This window comes from Electrona antarctica (assembly GCF_951216825.1).
Source record: "Electrona antarctica genome assembly, chromosome: 10".
NCBI classification, from domain to species: domain Eukaryota; kingdom Metazoa; phylum Chordata; class Actinopteri; order Myctophiformes; family Myctophidae; genus Electrona; species Electrona antarctica.
The window spans coordinates 26,966,587-26,992,112 of record NC_136791.1 but is presented as its reverse complement, the minus strand read 5'-3'; the positions used below and the strand labels follow the sequence as shown (position 1 = coordinate 26,992,112).

The following is a 25,526-nucleotide window of genomic DNA, read 5'->3' as shown; positions in this document are numbered from 1 at the left end:
GTGCACGATTGTCTTTCATCTCGACTGCGGTCGACAGATGATGATGAGAAATACCACATTGTGGATGTACAGTACACCTCTGGATGTACAGTACACCTCTGGATGTACAGTACACCTCTGGATGTACAGTACACCTCTGCCAGCCAGTTGTCGATATAATATGTAGTGAAGACTACATACGGTTACATGCTACAGTTGATCCATGAGTCCAGGTGGACATTTGTGCCAAATTTCATGAACTCCCCTCAAGGTGTTCCTGATAGATATGATGGGAATGATGGTCATACGGACGGAGGGGTGGAGGGATGGACAGCCCTAAGACATGGCTGTCTGCCGGTGGAGGTAAAACATTTGATTAAGGGGAAGGAACTGACATGTATATGAAAGCATGCAATGTCTACATTATCTCCAATGTCATTAAAACATTAGAGAACTTAACCGAATAATTTAGTCCATGTTGGCTAAGCAGATAAGCTTGACAACAACAAATAGCCCATCCCAAGCAAATAGATTTTCATACCATACTGGAATTCTTGGAATCCAGTGGTTTTTTCCTCGAGAACACAACAAATCACGGTACAGTTTGGGGGAAATGCATGGCTGAGCTATCACGTACTGTATACAGTGAGGGGTAGTCAATGGGCTACACATGCCAGACCACCGGTATGGCCTTTTAATGGTGTGTAGGTAGAGTGAGTTATGGCAATCTGGGTGCAGCACTGCCGAATATTTCATGACATTACTGGAAGAAGTCATCGACACAGAGATGACTACTGTAGCTTTTTCCCCCTGTCATCCAGGGAGCTCACATTAATCCTCACTACAGAAACACTGAGCAATATCAAAGAGGTGCATTGACAGCTCAAAAAAAATCGCTTCAGTGCAGAGGATATCCAGACCCCGAGGTAATATATTCCATTTGACATGTGGATGAATCACACAACCAAGATATGTTGGACTGGAACTCAGTTGGGAATTTTGGCTGAGTTACAAAAAGCACTCAATACAGTTAACAACAGCAAGTTGAGGTTTCTTTCTGGTAATCCGAAGGTCACCGGTTCACCCCCCCGGTCCGCCCAGTATACGTGTCAAAGTGTCCCTGGGCAAGACAGTAAACCCCTAACTGCTCCCTGGGCGCCGAATAGTGGTGTAAAAAATCGATTCATGCAATGCATCGCGATTCGGCCGTGCAGCAGCATTGCACAGCAATGTGACATACTCGATAATCGAAGCCTAAATATAATTATATATAATGAATGATAATATAACACTGTATATAATGTGTCTAATATAATCCTAAATAAAATATGTTGTTCAGTATATCTGGCTGCTTGTATCGACTGATGAAAAGTGTGCCATGTTGCGCAGTAAAATAGAAAAGTGTGATGCATCGTAGAATCAAATCGTTACCTGGTGAATCGTAATCGAATTGAATTGTGCGGGCAGTGCCAATGCACACCTCTAGCGCCGGAGAAATGGCACTTCCTCACTGCATATAGGCATAGTTTTACTGGGGTTAGGGTTAAGGTTAGGTATAGTTTTACTGAGGTTATGTTTAGGTTTAGGCATAGTTTTACTGAGGTTAGGGTTATAGGCATAGTTGCAAAAAACGAGAACTGTCAATCACAGCGACTACTGGCCAATCACAGCGGGGTTTGCCTATAGAGCTGCGGTGGGATCCATAATAACGCGTGACTGACAAATACACCCAATAAACTAAAAGTGATTAAACTAAAAACTAATTGTTTTCTTTTACTTTTTTTTTCTTTTTCTTTGCGGTTAGATATAAGTTGAGTATACAGCATAATGGAAGAGAGCGAGGGAAATGAGCATACAGAGATGTCTTAAATCATCCTATCAGTAACACTGCTGTGTGAAACTGGAGGGTGTGTCCTTAAGCCATAAGCCAAAATGTGAAACTGAAATATTTCAACTATCAACACAGCATCACAGATGCTTCACACAATGTTTTTATAGCACATCTACAGTATCACTTTTCCTGTCACTAATAGAGACAGAGAGACGTACATTCTGGCAGACAATCTGACCCCAAAATGTAAATCAGATTTGGTTGAGTTAGAAACTCTTTGCAAAGCACTTCCATGTTTACTTTTCGCTCCAATGCATTTGCCCATACCCCTACTACTACTACCCCTTAACCCATTAAGATCCGGGGGCCCATTCTACAAGTAGTGCCTTCTAAATCAGTAGTTCTGAAATGTTTTTTGTCCCAGTCCAGCAGGGCTGGACTGGGACAAAAAGATTCGGCCCGGTCATTTTCACGTGAATTTGGCCCAGACCGGCCCACCACAACCAGCACGCAGATATCAGAAACTCTTTTTTTTGGCCCCCTACGGTCGCGGCCCACCGGGAATATGCCCGGTACGACCTGTGGCCAGTCCAGCCCTGGTGCCAAGGACCCCCAAATTGATCTAATGTGTGTTAAAAAAAAATCAGACCCGTCTGAAGTGAGTGGTGCAACAGTGGCACTCCGTGCTCGGACACAGGGACACACACACACACATGTAACTATAGGCGTGGTTGCACCACTAAAAAATGCTGAACTATGAAAAAATAAATAAAAATACAATTAAAATGTTCAAGATCTTTCATCTCAAGATGTTCAAAAATAGCAGATGTACAAGCTCACAGCACGTCACTTCGTGGCACGCTGCAAGCTTGTAATTCTGCTATTTTTGATGCTGTCCCTATTTTAATGGATTATCACTGTCAGCACATTTAGCCCAGGCAGCATGTCATCGCCACCAATAAAGTTGGCAGTCGTAGGCGCAGTTTTCCCCGCCAACAGAAATCATCACCCGTGTGGCCGTCTCAGATACGTTCAAATTCAATGACGAGGTGAGGTGAGATCATTATTGGGTGAAATGTGCATGAACACTTTTTATGAAGCCTGAGTCTATAGTGCATTATAATCTGCTTACAATAATGTACAGTATGGGCCTACGTATAGGCTAGCTATGGCCAATCATATACAGTACAGTAAGGTAAACCCTTTACTTGCACAGTTTGTGATAAAAGCTTTGCTCAAACATTGGGAAACACTCAAACTACACGGTTGGAACTACTATGCACAAAAACAAATCTCACCCATCCTCGGTAAACAGGAGCAGTGGGCGCTAAAGGGAGAAACTAGGGGTTAAAGGACAAATCCTGAATAGCCCCTTTCTTACCGTTACCGAATGCTGGTGATAATATATCCATGAACCATAATATGGTCCCTCAGTCCCTATACGCTCATTCTGTAGCTCCGAGATGAGGTCCCACTGTCTTAGCCTTCCACTGCGTTTCAGTACCGGCGCATGATTTCCACTTAGTCGAGGGGCCACAGGCCCAAAAGCTCAAAGAATAGAGTTTTTTTTTTTAATATATATTTTTTATCCCACGATTTTGTAACCCATTTTTCACCCCTGTGTCAATTATCTAATGTGATCCTGGGCTCTACACACCCTCCGCCAACCTAGTCCCCATATATGGGGGACATGGGGAGAGCAACGGACTTGATTTCATGCTTCCTTCATGCCTGAGTGTCCAAGTTGCTCCTTTACACCTGACAGGGGGGAGTTTCCCTGGTTGGACGTAGCGCGTGGAAGGAACACGTTATTCCAACCAGTTCCTTTCCCCTCCATCAGGCTGGCCAGGGGGAGGCAGTTTAGAGACCAGGATTACTGCATGTTTTTTGTGAGGGTACCTACCCTAGGTGACACGGGGAGAACATGCAAACTCCACACAGAAAGGCCCTTTCGCCAACCCCGCCTTGGGTATGGGCACTGATGACGCGGAGGAGGAAACACGCCGCCAGCACCCACAGCGTCCCGAGCGGGAATCGAACCCAGGACCTTCTAGCTGTGAGGCGACAGCACTACCAACTGTGCCACCATGCAAGAATAGAGTTAAAGAATAGAGTTTAAACTGTGATGTCATGCCGTACTTTTTGTGTTTTTAAGTGGTGCAACCACAGGAGCTATGTGTGTCTGTCCCTGGGTCCCTGGCTGGGTCTGTCCAAGCACGAAAATAGCGTTTGTTTTCATAACCAATTGTCACTGTTGCGCAGCTTAACACGCGCACACGCACGCACGCACGCACACGCACACACACATACACGCACACAGTATATATGATGATTTTGGGTGTGACAGTACAGTACAGTGACAGTACAGTACAGTAGAGGGACCCCCTGGGGACCCTCTAACCATGGGGACCTCTCTAACCATGTCCTCTGGCAGGGCAGGCTCTCTAACCACTCACTCCATGTTCTTTAATGTACGGAAATGTAATACATAGGCCTAGTTCATTTTGATACCAAAGTATGGATAATAAGCAGGGATGTGCACACATAGACATCAAAGGGGGCTTCAGCCCCTGCCCTTTTACCCGTCTGTAAACCAACTGCCCTCTCCAGACCATTTACAGTACTACATGGTGAAAGAAATGCATATGCCACTCCTTTCCATGCCATACCGGAAAGGCAGCATTAAGGAGAATTGCCTTTTTTCCGAAGTCTCCTGAACTTGGAACGCGGAATTTTGCGTTGAACACATTTGTTTCGAAATCCATGTCGTACACCGCATCTCCAGTAGATGAAGAGTGCTGGGTTGCGAAAAAAGCTCTCAACGTGTCGCAGCACGATCTGCTATTTTCACAGTTTTTGTCCAAAAGTGCCCTCTTATGGGATTTCAGCCCCTGCCTCTCTAAAACTCTCTGCACGTCCCTGTTAATAATAAGTACATGGTTAATATCACATGACTTTTATAAGTCATATTCTGTTAGGTGACTTTCTCTTTTACCAGAGTCGTATTCTAAGTAAGATAACTTTACTTCTAGTATGGCTTTCAGATATACATTTTGTCAGAAATTCAGCACCAGATCAATATATAAACACCGCATGCACCACTGAATAAGATCAATACACAAAAGATTCTGTTCTTTAACTATAGAACCACATGGGTTCTCAAAGTGGGGTCCGGGGACCCCCAGGGTTCCCAGGAGGCCCCCAGCAAAATTAGTTAATATAACATTAAAAAAAAATCACACCCGTGTGAACTGAGTGGTGTAAGGTAGCCTGTCTGACGTAATGAAATCATGTCTGACGTAATGAAATCACACCCGGGTGAACAGGGTGAACATAGCAACCATGCTCATTTTTTCTGCACTAACAAAGCCAGGTAATGAAATCACACCCGGGTGAACAGGGTGAACATAGCAACCATGCTCATTTTTTCTGCACTAACAACGCCAGTTGTAGGAGTGGTTTACACCACTCAATAACCACTTTATCCATTTATATGTTGGCTATTCAAACAATAGCAGATCTACAAGCTCACAGCGCAGCACTTTCTTGTACAGTAGCCTACATGTGCAATTTTGGAAGTTTTTGAAAAATATCTCAAATGTTTTTCTTTTCTTTTTTTTACAAAAATCTTCTCTTCTGTCTGTCAAAGTGGGACAGTCAGTGTACGTTCCACAGTCAGTTTGCCTTCTGCAGACATTCTCCACAGACGTTTAGTACTGAACCCCCCCCGCCCGATATGTGGCCATACTGTATATATACTGATAACATCAGGGGTCTCCATATATGGGCATGAAGGGGACGAGGACAGACAGATATAGAGATCTCCGTATACGGGCATAAGAGGGACACAGACAGACAGAGAGACAGAGATCTACAGTATATGGGCTCAATATTACTACTAACAGGTATAATGGATATTACATGGTGGGCCATACATTCCCTATAGACATCGTTCCCAACTTTCATCGGCCCGTTGGGCACCGGCCTAGTATATAACACATATCACACATAATGTGAAACAGATTCAGAGTTGACTTCCTTGGCTTACAGGCAAATACATTTGACCCTGATCGGTCAAAGGGGTTTTGCGAGATTAGCCACGGTCAGACGCGCAGGCAGGCAGGCAGGCAGGCAGGCAGGCAGGCAGGCAGGCAGGCAGACAGACAGACAGACAGACAGACAGACAGACAGACAGGACCCACTTCAAGACAGCTCACCCTCGAGTAGCTCCCACTTTATTTTTTTTAATATAAATCCCTTTCGGTGATCAAGCAAATCCAGAGTTTCTGTCAATGGACAGGAGATGATGAAGAGAGAATTGCGGAGAGGGATGACATCAAAGTAAAATGAAGAGAGGGAAGGAGGGGGGGGGGGGGGGGGAGAGGGAGGGAAAGCACATGCATGGAAAGGTCCGGAGACGACCGACCATCTGGTGTAGCGGGGGGGGGGGGAGGGGGGTTTGCGGGAGGGAAGGGGGAGGGAGGGTGGAGAAGAGGTGGGGGATGTCTTGTCATGATCCGGACCATCAGGTTATTATCAGAAGGTCTATATTACGGGGGGGGGGGGGTTGGGGGGGGGGGGGGGGTTATGAAGGATATGTTGCTCCTCTGGGGAAATCCGACATGGAAAATTTACAGTCTTACCGAGACGTGGACACAAATTTCAGCTGTAAATAACCACCAGCACCCAAATTCCCACACGGGCCCCGCGCGCACTTCACGCACACACCGAAGCCCCGATTCATACTTGGGTCCGGAGTCATATGGCCGACATAATTATATTATTATTGCAACGTGCCACAGGTGTGACACGTATATATTCTTGGTGTGTGTCGCCAGCATCGTCGTGCCACCACCACAAAATTAAGAGTGAGCGTTGTTGCAATTGGATTACACGTGCACCATCGTGCTCCAATTGTTCCGGTGGACAAAACCGGCTGGCACGCGCAAGCACTGTGACAGCTCAATCTGACATCTGTATAATGCGAGAGAAATGTGGGTACAAGGTATGTGTATATGTCCCCGGACCGGCCTCCTCTAAAACTGCGATCACTTAGTTCCCTTGACGCTTTGCTTAACCTTTATTTTGTCCAGGAAGGAATTTCCACATGCGTTTTCCAGCAGCAGCAGCAGCCTGTCGGCATCACTCTAGTCTTGTCACGGGCGTTTTGTTGCCTCGCTCAGAGCTTTCCCAGTTATTTAGAGGAGCTGGCAACAAGGGCAGGAAAAGCCCACTGGCATTCCACTAGGAGGAATTAAGTGGCGTGCTCCGGGGCAACAAGTTTGTGGGAGGAGAGGAGTCGCGTCGGCCTCCAGTCGGCTTTGTAACTTCACCATAAAGTAACAACTGACTTTTTAAGTGTCTGGAGCAGCCACAAAATACAGGGGAGACATGGAGACATAGAGAGAGAGGGGTGGTGGTGGTGGCTCTGAAAGAGGATGACAGTGGCGGCGCTTCTCCTGGAGGTGGCAGCCTGCTGTGGGTACATGATGCACTCTGTTCAGGGCAGGCTATTGGGCAAGAAATGTGAAATATCGCTCATGCTGTGATCAAATATTCTATAATGAAAACATAACACTGCAGAGAGAGAGAGAGAGGGGGAGAGAGAGAGAGCGAGAGAGAGAGAGAGAGGGAGGGAGGGAGGGAGAGAGAGCGAGCGAGAGTGCGAGAGAGAGAGTGCGAGAGAGCACGTGCGCGCGCAAGAGAGAGAGAGAGAGAGCGAGAGAGTGCCCGTCTCGAGATCATGTAGAAATAAATTCTGTGCCTCGCGTCAGGCCGATAAATCCAACGGCAGGAAGCAGTAACTCAAACAAAATAAGCGTGAAGCTTTAGAAGTTGTGAAACACATAATGGAAAGCATGATCTATAAGAAATGAACCATAGGATCCTTCACTACAAAACCTGCTACAGTACGTTCCATCATGGGCCACAAGTTCTAGAACAGAGAGAGAGCACGTACAGTACGTCTAAAGTTCGAGGCACCTCGGCGCATGCATGGCACATCCGGGATCCTCTCGAGTCGCTCTTAATGAGCACCGCGGTTTGGGCTGCCGACGGCTGCAGCGCAGTGAAACTCACGTTGCGGCTGTGTTAATGATTGGTCTCCGTTTTTATTAGCCGGGGTTGTTCTGTGGAGGTCAGGGGGGTCTGTCACGCAGTCTGGTGAGACGGGAGTCTAGTCCCCCCCCCCCCCGGTGTAAAACGGGCTAATTGACAGAAGGAATGAGCGCGGGCATATGGTTTGACTTTTAACGGTGTGGGTGGTGTTTTTCTAAACCTTACCGACACCCCCCTTCCTCTTTCCGCTTCTCCTAATTAGACCTGACCTTGACCTTAACGACTTCTCACTTTCTTTTTACGCAGCCAGCGGCTGCTTTTCGCCGTACTGTATAGGTGTGTGTTTGAATGCATTCCGTTAGGCGTGTGTTTGAAATGCATTCTACAGTACAGTATATGTTTTGGCACGCGTGCGTGTGGATATATAGTAAATAAGTGAAAGTTCAGCGGAGATCATGTTAGCCTGCATGTTCTGGCCACATGGTAGTTGTTAGTAGTTTAAGGCTCATGAAGACAGACCTCTTCACTTATTGGGGGATATACCATGTTTGTCATTTAAAGTGATGCTGAACTTATTTGGTGGTCGAATCTTGGGTTGTGTGGGGAGTGATATAATAGCTAATCCATGCACTCTCAGTGTATGATGAAGAAGAAGGTCGTAACCACATGAACCCTAGCAGGGACGTGCACACATAGACATCAAAGGGGGCTTCAGCCCCTGCACTTTTACCCTCTGTAAAACAACTGCCCTCTCCAGACCACGAATGCAGCATTTACTATGGTGAAAGAAATGCAAATGCCCTCCTCTCCTTTCCATGCTATACCGGAAGGCAGCATTCAGGAGAATTGTTTTTTTCCCCGAAGTCTCCTGAACAAATTTGTTTCGAAATCCATGCTGTACAGTACACCACATCTCCAGTAGATAAAGAGTGTAGGGTTGCGGTCCATTTGATTTAATTTTATACTCCCAATAGTTAAAGGTCTAATAAGGGTCCATTTGGTTACCAACTCTCCATCATTTAGCTGGGGACCACCTAGAACCCCCTCAAGGACCACTGGTTGAAAACCACTATAAGCGAGACCCCTGGGAGATGGATTGCTGAGGTGGCAACAACTACCATCAGCTCCCAGTACTTATAGTGACCCATGCCATAATACTCATACAGTACGCTCAGGTCAGAACCACAACGGTGCGGTCAAAAGGCCAGTGCTCTGACTGATCTACCCTGACACGAGCCTCGGAAACCCAGACGTTTTTTTATTTCCAGGGAGAAAAAAAAAAAAGTCTGGGGCCGAGTCCACTTCAATTCGGCATACAGTAGTGCAAACGTCGCTCACTCTCTGCTGATTTCTGATCGTCTGCACCATTGTTAAATTGACACACACACGTACACACACACTCTCTCTCTGTCGCTCTAATTAATTAGTCTCATGTCATGCAGCTTGTCATGCAGCTGCGTGTAGTTTCTCCCGGAGGATCCTGCATGACGGAAGCTGCCTATATGCCATAGAAAGCATAGGTGAGTTCCAGTCTACGCTGACACTAAACTTTAGTCCTCGACGCTCTTCTTTTCTCTAATCATGTAGATAACCAAGTATTCTAATCATGTCGTTTTCTGTTTTGTTTCTTGTTTTGTTCTTGTTTTTTTTATACTGCAATCATGTTTTACAGGCCTCGTATAAGCCCTTTGGGCTTTTTGCCTCAGCCTAGCACTTTACCCTTCTTATATTTGTATGTTCACTGTATTGTTTTTTATACTGTGCTGAATAAAAAAATACAAAAACATCTGGCCAAGACATTCTTGGCCAGATGTAATCATAGGAATATAGTTTATTGGAGTGGCGTAAAAACAATTCCAGCCTAAAACATGATTATCAGGTATTATTATTATATAAGGAGGAGGAATTGTTTTTCCAAAAAAGTGTACAGTATTTGTTAAAATGTCGTTTTCATGTGGACACGCGCACCAGTTCATTAAGTATGCCTGGTTTGCCTGGTGGGTGGTGATGGGTGGTGATCCACCTGAACTGAAGCAGCTGTTGTTGTATGATAAAGGGGGAGGGGTTAGGGGAGGGGATGATATTGTGATGTCACTGAAGTACTGTCACTTCATAAACACATGAAAAACTTCCATGTGTTCACACGGCACTAACATCTTTAATCGACAAGTCTGTAAAATTGGATTTGCAGCATAGAATCGGATAGAGACCGGCCTGTATACGGTCAGAGAGGTTGAGAGCCGCACTGCCTTCTACTGTTGATTTCAGGGTGGCTACTGGCCTATATACGTACTTGTGTAACTATACACTATATATACACTATTATTTATATACTATATACTGTGTCTACACTTATGAGTGTATTTCACTCAAGTGCTAATTGGGCATTCATTGGTATAAAAAATCAAACTAATATAATTAAAAATAACTTTACATGAGATGTGCTCAACATTCTTCAAGAAATAATTAATTCAGCATGGAAAAGAAGCATAAAAACAACTAATGAAGTCTTAAATGTAGGAGATTTGTTAGGGAAAGTGCAATAAATAAATAGAAGAACAAAAGGGTAAAATACCTACTGTTGCCACGTAACTGCATCCACCGCAGAACCAGCATTCTTCATGAACCTGTCCGTGAAAACAAAAACAAAAAACGAAATGAATCATATGTATGAATTGCTACAGTGATGTAGTGTATACAGCTGAATGCTGCATTGTCTTGAACATGTCCCACTGTTTGATGTAACAGAAGCAGAACTTGGCATTAACAACTCATTAATGCAGAGAATGTACACATTTGATGCAAGTGGACCAAAAGGACATTTGATTACATTTTCAGAGTTAAATGAACTCTAAGGAGTTTATAGTGTGCTTTCAGCAAATACAGTGGTTATTTTTTAGTTGAATGTTATGCTATAGGTCCTTTAACAAGTCCGATGTCAATGTAAAACAGCATAATGCCAAATACATATCGCTTTTTATTCAATAACGGTTGTGCTAGTCAAATGTTTCATAAAAGTTTGATCATTAAACACATTCCATTTCCCACTTTCCCTCCTATAGTTACTTCTAATCCTGTGGGGGTACATGTATGTACCCCATTTGAGAAAGAAATACTGATCTACTTGATCACACACTCAGCCTTTTTACGGTAAATAGGATCATCTTCTTGTATGCAGCTGACCCGTACACAGAATTTCCTTCCCCTTTTCTCTCTGGGTGTGTGTGTGTGCATGCGTGCATGCGTGCGCGTGTGCGTGTGTGTGTATGCGTGCATGCATGCACGTTGCTGAGTGACATTTTTGTGTCATGTATCATGATTCTAAGACATTTGCCATATATTTGTGATTGTAACCTATAAACTGCATCTGTAATGTTTGTGTCCATTTCTTTTCATGTGGACATAAATACATTCTTAAAATGTGCGTGCGTGCGTGCATGCATGCGTGCGTGCGTGCGTGCGTGCGTGCGTGCGTGCGTGCGTGCGTGCGTGCGTGCGTGCAATGTACGTGCACATGAAGCTAGACTGTCTATACCTGACCCAAAACACTCCTTATTTGGCGCTAGCAGTCTGTTAAGACATGCCCAAACCCTCCTGTCTCTAAACACGGTGTCACAGCGACACAACTTTCACCACTATACTCCAATTTGTTTAGTCTGTCCAGCAGTGATCTCTGGGAGTGTTACGCAGTCCTACGTCCACTTAACCCGTCTAAGACGGAGGTCACATTCTACAAAATGTTCTAAACCCGATTGGCCCGCCGACCCCCCATCTCAAAATATGTTGTTCCAGGGCCCTCCCAGAAGCAAATCTTTGAGTTAAAAACGTTTGCTGGGAAAATATATATATTCAAAGATTTGTACACATTTTCAGGATTTTTCAAAAATAGCAGATCTACAAGCTCATAGCTTGTAGGATCTGCTATTTTTCAACAGCTAAAATAATGGTTAAAGTGGTTAAACGCCGAAGCGACACAGATGCGTTGCCATCCTAAGTGGGTTAACCTCCCGTTCCCGAGCGAGGCTGAGCGGCTGAGCCTGTCAAAGCGGCCTGTAGCAGTGTCAAACACACCACAATCACCTCCTCGTTAACAGTTACGACCGTGACCCACGGACGCACCACCACCAACACCGGGGTCTTGGTGTCTACTCTCTCCTGAGTGGCCATGCTAATCTATCTTCCATTTAGAGCTATAGGTGAAGGTGGTGCACGCACGCACGCACGCACGCACGCACGCACGCACGCACGCACGCACGCACGCACGCACGCACGCACGCACGCACGCACGCACACTTGAATTTGTTTATTTGGATTTTCAGACATAAATCATGTAAAAATCAAAATATACCAGAGTAAAAAAAATGCAACGCACAGTTGTCTGTATAAACTAGAAACAAGCGAAGGACACACGCGCGCACGCGAACGCACGCACGCACGAACAAGCGCAAGCACGCACACACTCTGTGGTTTGATGTCTCAATCCCTGTCCCATCTGTGTATTTTCAGCACTTGCTTTCTGCATGCCCGCATTTTGACAGAACGATATACTGCACATCTCATTATGAACATGACTTGTTTAATAATGTTTGATATAGTGGTTGTAATTGCATGTTGTTGCATTTATATGGACACATGGGCACCAGTGTGAACGCCATTGTTGGCAAGAGGGAAGGCTATAATGAATTGCATTTTTATAGCGCTTTTCCAAGTGCTCAAAACACTTTACAATGGTTCAGTCATTCATACATTGGAAGGTGAAGCGGCGAACAGTCGACGCCAGCGTCCTCACTTCCCACATTCACACACCAATGGTGGCAAGCTCACACCGACCAACTCATTGAGGCAATGTCGGGTCTTGCCCAAGGACACTTTGACATGTGGACAGGAGGAGCCGAGATTCGACCCGCCGACCCAGGGATCATTGGACGACCTGCTCTACCTCCTGAGCCACAGCCGCCCAGGCAAACTGTACAGTGCCCATCCCTTGCACATTGCCTGCTTGCACACTCACATCATGCTAGCTCACAGCACGTTGCAATGCAAGCTTATAGATCTGCTATTCTCACTATGAAAATGTTGGACATACCCGAAATAGGGACGACAAGTTCAAAGTGGTTAGAATGGTAAAAAAAAAAAAAAAAATTATCACAGACTATCAAAATCCCATAAATGAGGCCTGATTTCAGCTGCAGAACATATTGTATCAAGATGAGTGGCAAATACGCAGCGATAATTACTGTTACAAAAAACCCAATAAACGGCATCGTATCCTCAATCTAGCAGATAAGATAAGACTAATGATTAGTTGACATGTCAGACATGAAGGAATGATGTCAGAGTGTGAGCAACATAGGAGGATTATTGGCCTATTTCTTGGCAAAGAACTTAACTCGCCATCAAGTGCGCACGCACGCGCACACACACACACACACACACACACACACACACACACACACACACACACACACACACACACACACACACACACACACACACACACACACACACACACACACACACACACACACACACACACACACACACACACACACACACACACACACTCTTCTCTCTCCCCCCTAATACACAGCAAATTTATGAATGTTGATATTCAATAAAACATAGTAGCTTAAGTAGATAGATTATCTTTTTGACTGCAGTAAATGTGATGAATTGGGAGATTTATATCAGATTATACTTTCCCATTATGTCATTCAAAATGTGTGGGATTGCACAAGAGAGGAGCGGGAAAAACCCAGATGTGGCCTGAGAAATACGAAGATGCCCAACTGTTGGAAATTGTGGGTACCGTAAAAACAAACGTAATGACATTGTAGCATGCAAGGGGCTTAACTTTATAGCCTCTATTTTGGTTTAAAGGAACACTGACTGTTGTTCACTTTCATTTAACAATGGTAGTTAAAAGTCTACCACTCTCATTCGTCCCTGATTGTCTACAGGCACCATTCAAAAACACAACTGACTTTAAAGCTTTAATCCAGAACTGTGTTGAACTGTTGATAGGATAGAAGAGGACGCTATGCCTCAAGCTCCAGTATCTCCCTGGCCAACTACTGTTGATAGGATAGAAGAGGACGCTATGCCTCAAGCTCCAGTATCTCCCTGGCCAACTACTGTTGATAGGATAGAAGAGGACGCTATAATGCCTCAAGCTCCAGTATCTCCCTGGCCAACTACTGTTGATAGGATAGAAGAGGACGCTATGCCTCAAGCTCCAGTATCTCCCTGGCCAACTACTGTTGATAGGATAGAAGAGGACGCTATGCCTCAAGCTCCAGTATCTCCCTGGCCAACTACTGTTGATAGGATAGAAGAGGACGCTATAATGCCTCAAGCTCCAGTATCTCCCTGGCCAACTACTGTTGATAGGATAGAAGAGGACGCTATGCCTCAAGCTCCAGTATCTCCCTGGCCAACTACTGTTGATAGGATAGAAGAGGACGCTATAATGCCTCAAGCTCCAGTATCTCCCTGGCCAACTACTCCAGTTCCCCTCTTAGATGCAGGGATAGATGTTTAGTGTCCCAAGTGAGAGACCCGAGTCTGAATCCCGACCCGGGATTTAGCACATGATAAAACCGTTTGGGAGCTTTCATATTTACAGTCGTCTGGCCCCAGAGAACCGAAAAGGCTGTCCTCACACACAGTCTATATCTTGTATGGCCGCTCTAATCAATGAGCTTGTAAAAGCAGTGCTACATGATGAGGCACCAGTATAGGTACAGCAGCTGCTCTGGAAATAGAACATTCGATCGCAGCTCGACCCAGAGGCTCATGGCCGAAACCTTGTCCTTGAACAAGACACTGAACACCTAACTTCTCCAGGGTGTTTTTCGGTTCAAATAATTTAGATGCAGTGCATGCATTCAGTTCAAACAAAACATAAATAAAAAAAACGGTTTGCAAATTGTTTGAACCACATTTGAACTGAAAACAGACACTTTCTCACCCAGGTGATAAATCCCAGAACCAACTTCAAAATGACTATGAGCATGCAGGCAGGAGTTGATTATAATGAACGTAACGGCATCTATCAACAAAGGCGCCTCTCAAAGTTCTGCTGATCACTGCAGCGATGAGGATCAGAAATTGCGTCTGGCAAGCGTGTACTGTAGATACAGAGAGAAATGAATCCAGCTGCCTGTAACAGAAAGAATCATCCAATAATCAGACGTGTCTAGACTAGTAGAGCTCCATCTCATCTTCATCGACAATCTTCCAAAGATCTGGCTTTTCATAACAAAAGGCCATCGCATACATGCATATAGGAGATCTACCATATAATATGAATTTATGAATGCCTCCATCCAGGAATATTGGAATGATGATAGCCTAAACGTGGTCACGGGAAAACCACCAGAGGTCATTTCAATTGAGAAATATTAGAAGGTGCTTCGATGTGAGGAAATTACAGTAATTATCCTAGTTGGCGGTTCATTTTAATCACAAGGGACGCGCCGTTTGCACAACTGAGATTCCAGCAAGCAAGAGAGAACCATTGAGAGGAGACCGCGACCATGACCATTACTATCCCATTTCAATTGAACTGGATTCATACCATTGATGCTTCGAATTAATAATTAATTCCTGCCTGTCTGTCTGTCTGTCTGTCTGTCTGTCTGTCTGTCTGTCTGTCTGTCTGTCTGTCTGTCTGTCTACAGTACATACATACAGTACATAAATAAATACATACATTTTTATGACTACAGAGTAATTCTAATTGATGGACATACTGTAGGCCTCCCACTTGTCATGATCACAACATCCAAGCCTAGCCTATGTACGTATACTATCTGTGGATGTCATCTGTGTTTATTGCTCTGCCGCGGAAGGTCGCTTTCTTTTTTTGGACTGAAAAGTCAGCCAAACATCATTCATTTTTTTATATGGGTGTATGTATAGCAGTGGAACTGTGATTTATATTCCGTAAAGATATGTGCACTCATAAAATGAGCTTGGGAATCAGGTTAGATTCACTATTACAAGCTCTATGTCATCAGTGGCTGGCTGGCATCCCCCAAGGGGAGGCAGGGTGAGGCAAATAATATATAAAGTAAAATATATATATGGCAAAATTGGCAATTTAACAACTTTCAAACTGGTGTACCTATTTTGTGCATGTCATTATTGTCAGACTGTTTTATAATGGAATAAGACATGGCTGAAAGACCTCGGCACAGGTGAATTAATTAATCAATTTGGCTATTTAAAGGTTATTTGTGGGTCCTTTACATAGAGCAGTTTGGGAACCCATGCTCGATATCTTTATTTTATTTAGATGGGACTAATGCACACTAATGAACATTCAATACATGAACGTGATCTCATGTACACATATGGATTAAAGCTGGAAGCTCCTTTCCATCGGCAATCCCCACATATAACAACTGTACCGCGTGGGGGTCCCCGCGGGTCCCTGTAACATCCAACATGCCCACAGGGGGCCGGCCCGGATCCGGCGAGCCTTCCCGCGTCCGAAACGGTTGAGAAATGACAGAGTTACTGTGTTGCAGCTTTCCGCGCTCGGACGCAGAGACAGACACACATACAAGTACATACGTATAGGGACACACATAGCTGCGTAATGGAGCGGAGGCACTGCTCAAAAACACCACAATAACAGCATGACGAAAACAGAGAGAACATACTGAACTAAACTGCCTAAACATGTTGTATCTTAACAGGGAAAGCATATTTAGCATTGGCATTTCAAGAACAGAGATCTACAAGTTCACAGTGCGTCACTTTGTATGTGGCACTGCACAGTACAAGCCGGAGCTTGTATACTATACACATCGGCTATTTTGAAGTGTTTGAATAATATAGTTTAGAAGGCATTTCTAGAATTTTTTTTAGGGTTTCTGAGCTCAATTGCAGCACCCAAAAAACTTTTAACATTCACTAGATTTTCTGTGGTCTAGGGTTTTCTGGCTTTCTGAGTCCACAAATCCCATATATGACACTAGAATTTGCCAGCAGATGTTCAGGGATTTTGCCTGTTTTCATTGCAGCTCAAAAGGCTTCAGAACACACAGAGAAAACCCCCAGACCCCAGAAAATCCACTGAATGTTCAAAGTTCAGGTTGTGTGGTTGTGTGATGTGGTTGTGGTTGTCATAAAACCTAAAAGAAAAACTAAAACAATATATAAATAAATGAAAATGTATGTCATGAAACCTTTAAAAGGATCCCTAATGAGACATAATTATGTCTTAAAATATTATACTTGCCCTCTATTACTAAAAAAATTAAATAAAAACACGCAAGTTGATGATGTCAGATGTCCATGTGTGGTCCAGCCCTATGGAATTATGGAATGCACGTGCTAATAAAAAGTATTTTAAATATTGCTTTGATGCTCATATTAACTTTAGGAAGTATTAAGTTGTTTTTTATTAGCATATGCATTCCATAATTCCATAGGGCTAGACCACACATGGGCATATGATATGACATCATCAACTTACGATGGGAGCAGTCCCTATTGACTGAAAGATTCTTTATTTATGAAAGAAATAAAATATTTAAGGTGTTTTTAGTTGTAGAGGGCAAGTATAATATTTGAAGGCATATTTGTCTTATTAGCCAGGGATCCTTTAAAGAATGCCTGACCATGGCACAGTGTTTTCTGTTTGTGCTACAGCTCCAGTGCTAGAGATAAGACGGAGGGACGGGTCTTCCTCTACGACCAACGTTGCAGTGAACAGGTGGGAGATTGTTGCAGTCACGCCATCAATCAGGTGACACCTTATTTAGGCTGACAGTCTAACTGGATCCAAGAAGCTGGAACCTACACACTCCATAAACACTGCTACACATTAAAGTGGGTGTGTGTGCGTGTGCGTGCGTGCATGTGCATGCGTGTGATGGGGCGGGGAGTAGTGGCAGGACATTTTCAACGTGCGTTTGTGTGTGTGTGTGTGTGTGTGTGTGTGTGTGTGTGTGTGTGTGTGTCTGTGTGTCTGTGTGTCTGTGTGCGTGCGTGCGTGCGTGCGTGCGTGCGTGCGTGCGTGCGTGCGTGCGTGCGTGCGTGCGTGCGTGCGTGCGTGCGTGCGTGCGCAGAGTGCAGCACCAACCACCTTTCCCATCTTGAAACACGGCGATAGTCCAGAATCTATCCGTTGCATATTTTCCACTACGGGACAACCCTAACATGGAATGGAAAACTGCAACACTACACCACCATTATTTTACCCCTCGGCTGAACTTCCCCCTCGTGACCCACCACATCCCGGCATCTCAACAGATACCGCCTAGCCTGGGCAGCATTCCTTTTCGGGTTTATGATCCGGTCGGGAGCGGATGATATCGCTACGTCATGTTGTAGTATTGTTCTGTAGTCATCCAGAACTTCCTTTCCCGTCAAACCGATTTTTCTCAATAAAAGCCGCAGGCAACGAGAGCTTTTATTGTTATTCTTCCGGTTTGAGGGAAAAGGAAGTTCCGGATGATTCTTCCTGCCTGATGACTACAAAACAATACTACAACATGACGTAGCGATATCATCCGCTCCAGACCGGTTCACACAGAAATTTTGTAACACAGACCAGGCTTTCCTCCGAGGTGGAAAGCCTGGTGACGCGAGGTTATAATACCGCCAGGTTCAGGAATTATTTTATTTGTCTGTCTGACTAACTACCTAAAAAAAAGTGAGCGACACCCACAGCCACAAAACTAGAGGGAGCCAGAACAACGATCTGGTACCTACCATCCACTTATAAATTCTCCTTCTACAGCACTGCCATGAACCCAAGCGTGGAATGCCCTGATCCCCTCCCTCAAAAAAATGCAGATCACTTGCATCTTTTAAAACAGGCCTGAAAATCCACCTTTCAGCAGCTCTTTACTACATGTGATGATTAGATTTGTTGTTGTTTTTACCTGTGACGATATTGAATTTTGTTGTTATTGTTCATACTTTCATACTTTCTTTTTGGTGCTATCCCTTTTGGACAGTGTTTGACTGTACTATGTTGCTGTTACATTCTGTCTAATAAACTATTCCATCAATCCATCAATCAATCAATCAATCAATCAATCAATCAATCAATCAAAAAGGCTCACCCGTCCAGTAGCAGGATGGCGTTCTTGCGCGGCCGTCCGGCGTTGGGCCCGTAGAGCTGGGCGCGGTGGTAGTAGCGCACGGACTGCAGCAGCGTCCGCAGCACAGTGTAGTCCTGGGCCAGCTGGGTGCTGTTGACCGAACGACCAACCATGCTGCGATAGCCGTTGGGTTCTGATGGAGCGAGCAGAGGGAGACACAGTGAGGGGAGTGAAGCAACAGGCCCCCCCAAAAAAGGCTGTGCTATACTGTAATAAATACTAAAAAAGCTGAAATACTGATACAGTACATGCGGTCGCACGTGTGTGTTTATAGTCAGAGCAGCTTCGAGTGTGGTTTATAAATTGAGTTTTTTTACAACAAGCCGCAGAGGAAGTTGTCAGCGTTCATTTATCCATTTGTACATTACGAGTCCGTTTGGTTCACTTTGGCACATATCCACCTTGTAATACGAATAATAGAGAGAGACAGAGAGTAGGGGAGTGACATGCAGCAAAATGGTCTGGCCCGGCGGCTAATGGAACCGGCGGGCACTCGCATGTCAAGCGCCTCTCTGAGCCCATGCGGTACGCACCCTAAACCTTAATGCTTTATTTGTCTTCTTCCTTTGTATTTTGTTTCTTTTCTTAAAAAAAGCTAGGCAAAATAAGCTTCGGCTTCACCCTAGACCTTTTCGGTGCCACCTCTTTGTATAAATGATGATGAAGTTTACCATGTATTGTAACTGCAACGCACCGAAATAAACTATTCATTCATTCATTCAACCTACTCAGCTATCGGGCCGCCCCCCGTCTGACATTTCTGAAAAATGTGGAACATTTATGAACATGTTGGAAAACGTTTAGAAATGTGTAGACAAGATTTTAGAAAAACTACTAACTTAACTTGTAACAGAGTAGTTCTATATTGCACTATACTTAAAGGACCACTTTTCAACCTTTCTTCATATAATTGGTCGTCACTAATGTTCATGATAAAATACCACATTTTTTTCCTACTGTGTCTGAGTCTCATAGGAAGGCTGTGGGCAGTTCAGAAACCCGTCCACCAGTGACATCATCGTTAGGCAGATTTCCTGTTAAACAAGATTTTTTATTTTCTTTCAGGAATAGAAAGCCTGCCGTTTCTATTAGCTTGGATTCCCCATCGATGATGTCACTGGTGGACGGGTTTCTGAACTGCCCACAGCCCTCCTATGCGACACAGACAGAGTAGAACAACATTTGTGCTATTTTATCATGGTCATTAGTGAGGACCAATTAGATGAAAATAGGTTGAAAAGTGGTGAAGTGGTCCTTTAACTAAAACCTTTGAGTGCCTTTTCCACCACTGATACAGCGAGCGCTCTCCTAGGCGGTGCCCGGCAGCCAGTAGTAACAGGGATAATTGAGCAATTGGGAGTAACACTGACAGATGGCCTCACAGCGAGGGCTTACGAACAGGCCAAGTGCACAGGGACTCAGGGAGGGATCGCAAAGTCCCCAAAACACCCTGCCAGGGATCTGCGTTGTTTCCCCGAAAGGAAGGAGAAAAAAAAAGAACAACGCTTTATTTTAGGGCCCGATGTTGTCATACTATTCCGTCGTGCGATGACTCAATTTGTGTCAGGTTGCATTTGAACTACGGTTGAACGGTGACATAAAGGCACATGCGTGCGTGCGTGCGTACGTGCGTGCGTGCGTGCGTGCGTGCGTGCGTGCGTGTGTGTGCGTGCGCTTATACTACTGTAGCATACATTTATGCAATATACTGTACTGTGTGTGACGGCATGATGACACCCTAGTACCAGGGGTGGGCAACTTTGACGATGGAGAGGGCCACTATATATCCACACTCACTTATAGCTGATCTACAAGCTCAAAAATCAAGATTTATTTATATATTTTTTAATTGGATTCCGTTATAGTTATGTTAAATAAATACAAATACATTGGACATAAAAAAAGACAATTTACATTATTATACTAGTCATTACGCTACATATATAGACTGAATTAAAGCGGGTCATGTTTGGAATTGTAACAGCTGAAATCAATACTACATCATACTATACCGCCAGTTGCCAATGTATGCCCTAGAATGATTTGTAGTGTTTGTTTTACTGTACAGGTAAAAATCAGGTTAAAAAGCAGGTTATTAGCAACACAACTGCAGCTAATAACATTATTAACAGGATAGATGCCATTCTGTCAGATGGCCAGCAGATGGGGTGGTGCCCCATGCAAGACGTTTTTTAATAACCTCTCCACTTAATAACCGCTACCAGATGTTTACACCAGTTTGAACCGGAACTGAATGTCGGCCAGGTCACAACAGTGATCTGGGGCCTGGGAATTAGCGCGATCGCTTTTTAAAAAATCATGACTAAGTCAAATTAAGCTCTAATCAAGCGCCGAAATATCGCATCTTTTTTGCAGATTATGAGCCAGCTAATGAGCCAGCTAAAAATGCTACAACATGCTAACGTGATGATAATCAATCGCCGATTAACGTGGATTAAACAAAACTAGCCTTTACGGCTATGGCAAGCTGGACAGAGTTAAGGTAAGCTCGTCTTTACGGGCCCGGCACTTAAGCTGTTTTAATCATGTAAATGTGCCAATGTGCCAGCATAGATGGTAGTCAACAACAGTATTGTCAGAGCCGGGCTACACTGGGGACAGAATTGGCGCGGAATTGCACGGTACGCTGCCACTATAATCAATGGCCAGAACCCGGCTACACTGAGCACAGGTGCGGTGCGCAGGTTGTGCGTAAGCTTCGCACGTGATTATTATTTTTTTTTGCTCTATTTTTCCGCCTCGCCTTCAGAGGGATGGTGCTTCTGTTCCGATCTGTCCCCAGTACAGCCCGGCCGTCAGAGCTTGCACATTAACCCATTTTGACCTGGGAACGATTCTACAAAATGCCTTCTAAATCCTGACAGTTTTCTGAAAAACCCTATGTCGTTCTCAAACATTTTCATGTCAAGGACATCTGAAAATATGTTGTTCCAGGGAGGGACCCCCCAGAAGCAAAGATTTTTGGCTCTGAAAGAATATATATTCAAAGATTTGCGCCACATTTTCACGATCTTTTTTTTTTATATATATATTTTTTATCCCACGATTTTGTAACCCATTTTTCACCCCTGTGTCAATTATCTAATGTGATCCTGGGCTCTACACACCCTCCGCCAACCTAGTCCCCATATATGGGGGACATGGGGAGAGCAACGGACTTTAACTCATGCTTCCTTCATGCCTGAGTGTCCAAGTTGCTCCTTTACACCTGACAGGTGTGGAGTTTCCCTGGTTGGACGTAGCGCATGGAAGGAACACGTTATTCCAACCAGTTCCTTTCCCCTCCATCAGGCGCCCCGGCTGGCCAGGGGGAGGCAGTTTAGAGATCAGGCATGTTTTTTGTGAGGGTACCTACCCTAGGGCCAGGGGACACGGGGAGAACATGCAAACTCCACACAGAAAGGCCCTTTCGCCAACCCCACCTCGGGTATGGGCACTGATGGGAAGTGGGCACGGAGGAGGAAACACGCCGCCAGCACCCACAGCGTCCCGAGCAGGAATCGAACCCAGGACCTTCTAGCTGTGAGGCGACAGCCCTACCAACTGTGGATCTGCTATTTTTTCAATGGCTAAAGTATAAAACAATACTAAAGTAAAAAACAATGGTTAAAACACCAAAAGGGGTTCCCGCCCAAAATAGGTTAATGGCACTCCGAAATCTAAAGCCCTATAACCACACCAGAGGGTCGCAATGCAATTCCTTGCAACAAAACAAACCACACCAATGCAACTCCTTGCAACAAAACAAACCACACCAATGCAACTCCTTGCAACAAAACAAACCACACCAATGCAACTCCTTGCAACATGTCATTGGGAATAATGGTTGCAAGTAGCTGCAAATAGTTGCATGGCGACCCTCTGGTGTGGTTAGGGCTCAACACACACACACCCCAGTATTCATTTCATCGCTTACGTCACTTAGTGTGTACTGCAAGGGCAGCCTTACGCAGCCTGAGATGTTTATTTAAATTTTTACCCTGAACCGGAAAACAAACAAAATCAACCTAGAGATTTATGCCCCTTTCAGTGGCCATTTCCTTCTGCATAAGTGCCGTTGCACGGCCCGTTGTTGTCCGCTAATCAGATCTTTGGACCAGCTTCACTCACAGAATCTCCCCATCCCCTTTAACTTAACACGCTCTGTCTGCACTCGCTCTGGATAACTTCCTTTAAATCAGGACTATCGCTGTGGTTCAACTCCTAAACCAAAATGGCTACACATGGCCCACTCTCTGTGCATTCTGTGCATGCTTCTTTTTTTTCTTTTTTTTCGATATTTTTTTGCGGCTTACGCCTTTTATTGGATTTTTTGAAGGGACAGACAGTAGGCTGACAGGAAACGGGAGAGAGATGGGGGAAGACATGCAGTAAAGGCCGTGTCGGGCTCGGGAGTCGAACCCGCGGCACACTGCGACTGGATTACCAGTCGGGTGCCCAGACGGTTACGCCACCGCCTGGGCCCTGTGCATGCTTCTTAAAGGCTGCCGCTGCGGCTGCCATCAGGAGTTCCTATCAAGGAGCTTTGCTGCAGATTAAATGAAATGGAAATGTGAAGTGTGAATGTGCTGGAGGGAAGTCTTTGAGCGTTGCAGCGTGGCATGCAGACACACAGCTGCGGTTGAGTATGACATGTGGACTAGCCTGTCCCTTTTCTCCTTGAGAGACCACCACTCCTTATAACCCTTGCCTCGCTCGCTGGACTTGTCAATCCAGGTCGGGGGGGTATTGAGGATATTGCAAGTGCCCCCCCCCCCCCCCCCCCCCCCAAATGATTGCCAAAACACTACGATTTGAAAGATAATATAACATTAATGAAAGGGAGGGGAAAAAGTGGGGGTGGAGTTTTCTTTCTTTAAACCCTCTAGAGGTAATAAACTGGAACTCATGCAGTTGGCTCTGTACTTGGGACTACCTTCTTCTGTCTACAACAAATCTCACACACAGGTTCATACTCCAGTTTTTAGGTGATAAGGTGACCACCGAAACGGTGGTTTAATAGTAAAAAACAGAGAGATGTGTTTGGGTGAGCGGTGAAGCGCTTCCCACCGCGGCGTGACATCATGTTGTAGTTTTCGGTGGTCACATATCACCTATAAGAGTGGAGTATGATTAGACCTTTAGAAGACAAAATAGTTCAATAAAAAAAAAAACCTCAAGGCAGAAGTCCTAGAGCCACCTGCATGGAGAAGGACCGCACAGAGCAAGAGATGACGGCGCAGGGGCCGTCAAGGCGACAGCTGGATCAGGGCACGTGATGAGCGAAGAGGATGGAGGAGTTTCACCAATGGCCTTATATGTTCCTCAAGGAGTTTAAGTCAGTAAGGGGTGGGTTGGGGGCCGGGGTCACACTCACACAGCTACATGGCAGCTTATTTTATTTTACTTTTGAGGGGCGCTAGCCCCTCCTATATATATACAGGTTTAATGTTTGTTTTTAGTTCAATGTTTGTTTTAAAAACGCCATTGACAATGAAGAGAGGTTTAATGTTTGTCTTTAGTTCAATGTTTGTTTTAAAAACGCCATTGACAATGAAGGGAAAATGTACGTCATCTTGTCCCTAACACAAACATCAAATGCCATTAACAATAAAGATAATTTAATGTTTGTCTTTAGTTCAATGTTTGTTTTAAAAACGCCATTGACAATGAAGATAATTTGTTTTACATCACCTAATACACATGAGTTAGACTTTAATATATTAGCGCCACTCACTTCACACGGGTGTGATTTATATCTCGATCATGTCACCGATGCACTGCCTTATTTTCTTCTCTGGTTTTATTTCTCTTTTATTTCATCTTTTCTCTGGTCTGTTATTTCTTGATAGCAGAGCGCTGCTAAGGAGAACAAAGCTAGCGTTGCTATGGACTTATGGCCTAATCAATAGGCAGAGCACCTGGACCATATTAATCCCCAGGGCATGTTTTTGCCGTATCCAACATGGTGGCCAAGTAAACAAACACATGATGTCATTTTATACAGCTAAACAGTACAACAAAAGAATGTTTTTGAACACATGTGGGTTGAGAAACAGTCAACAGTCAACGATTTACATTTCCGCCTCTAAAGTACACCTGCCAGGGACATGCACACACAGACATCAAAGGGGGCTTCAGCCCCTGCCCCTTTTACCCGTCTGTAAAACAACTGCCCTTTCCAGACCACGAATGCAGCATTTACTATGGTGAAATAAATGCAAATGCCCTCCTCTCCTTTCCATGCCATGCCGGAAGGCAGCATTCAGGACGATTCCTGTTTTTCCGAAGTCTCCTGAACTTGAACGCAGCATTTTGTGTTGAACAAATTTGTTTAGAAATCCATGTCGTACACCGCATCTCCACTAGCTAAAAATTGCTGGGTTGCGCCCCGAAAATAACATTTTTTTGTCTAAAAGTGCCGGGATGTCAGCCCTGGCCTCTCTAAAACTATCTGCACGTGCCTGACACCTGCCCTGCGTTCAAATAAATTAACAACTCACATCAAGGTACAATCAGTGAGTGTCCTGCAGCTG

At 44.7% G+C, this 25,526-nt stretch overlaps 1 protein-coding gene across 1 annotated transcript in view; it reads right to left on the bottom strand.

The window, feature by feature from the left end:
* Positions 1-25,526, bottom strand: part of hpse2 (heparanase 2) — a 132,830-nt gene that overhangs the window by 35,349 nt on the left and 71,955 nt on the right. Inside the window, exons 5-6 of the mRNA XM_079511566.1 lie at positions 18,952-19,123; positions 10,447-10,494 (exon numbers count right to left, since the gene is read on the bottom strand). Coding sequence (XP_079367692.1) covers positions 10,447-10,494; positions 18,952-19,123 — 220 coding nt within the window. The remainder of the gene's footprint in view (positions 1-10,446; positions 10,495-18,951; positions 19,124-25,526) is intronic.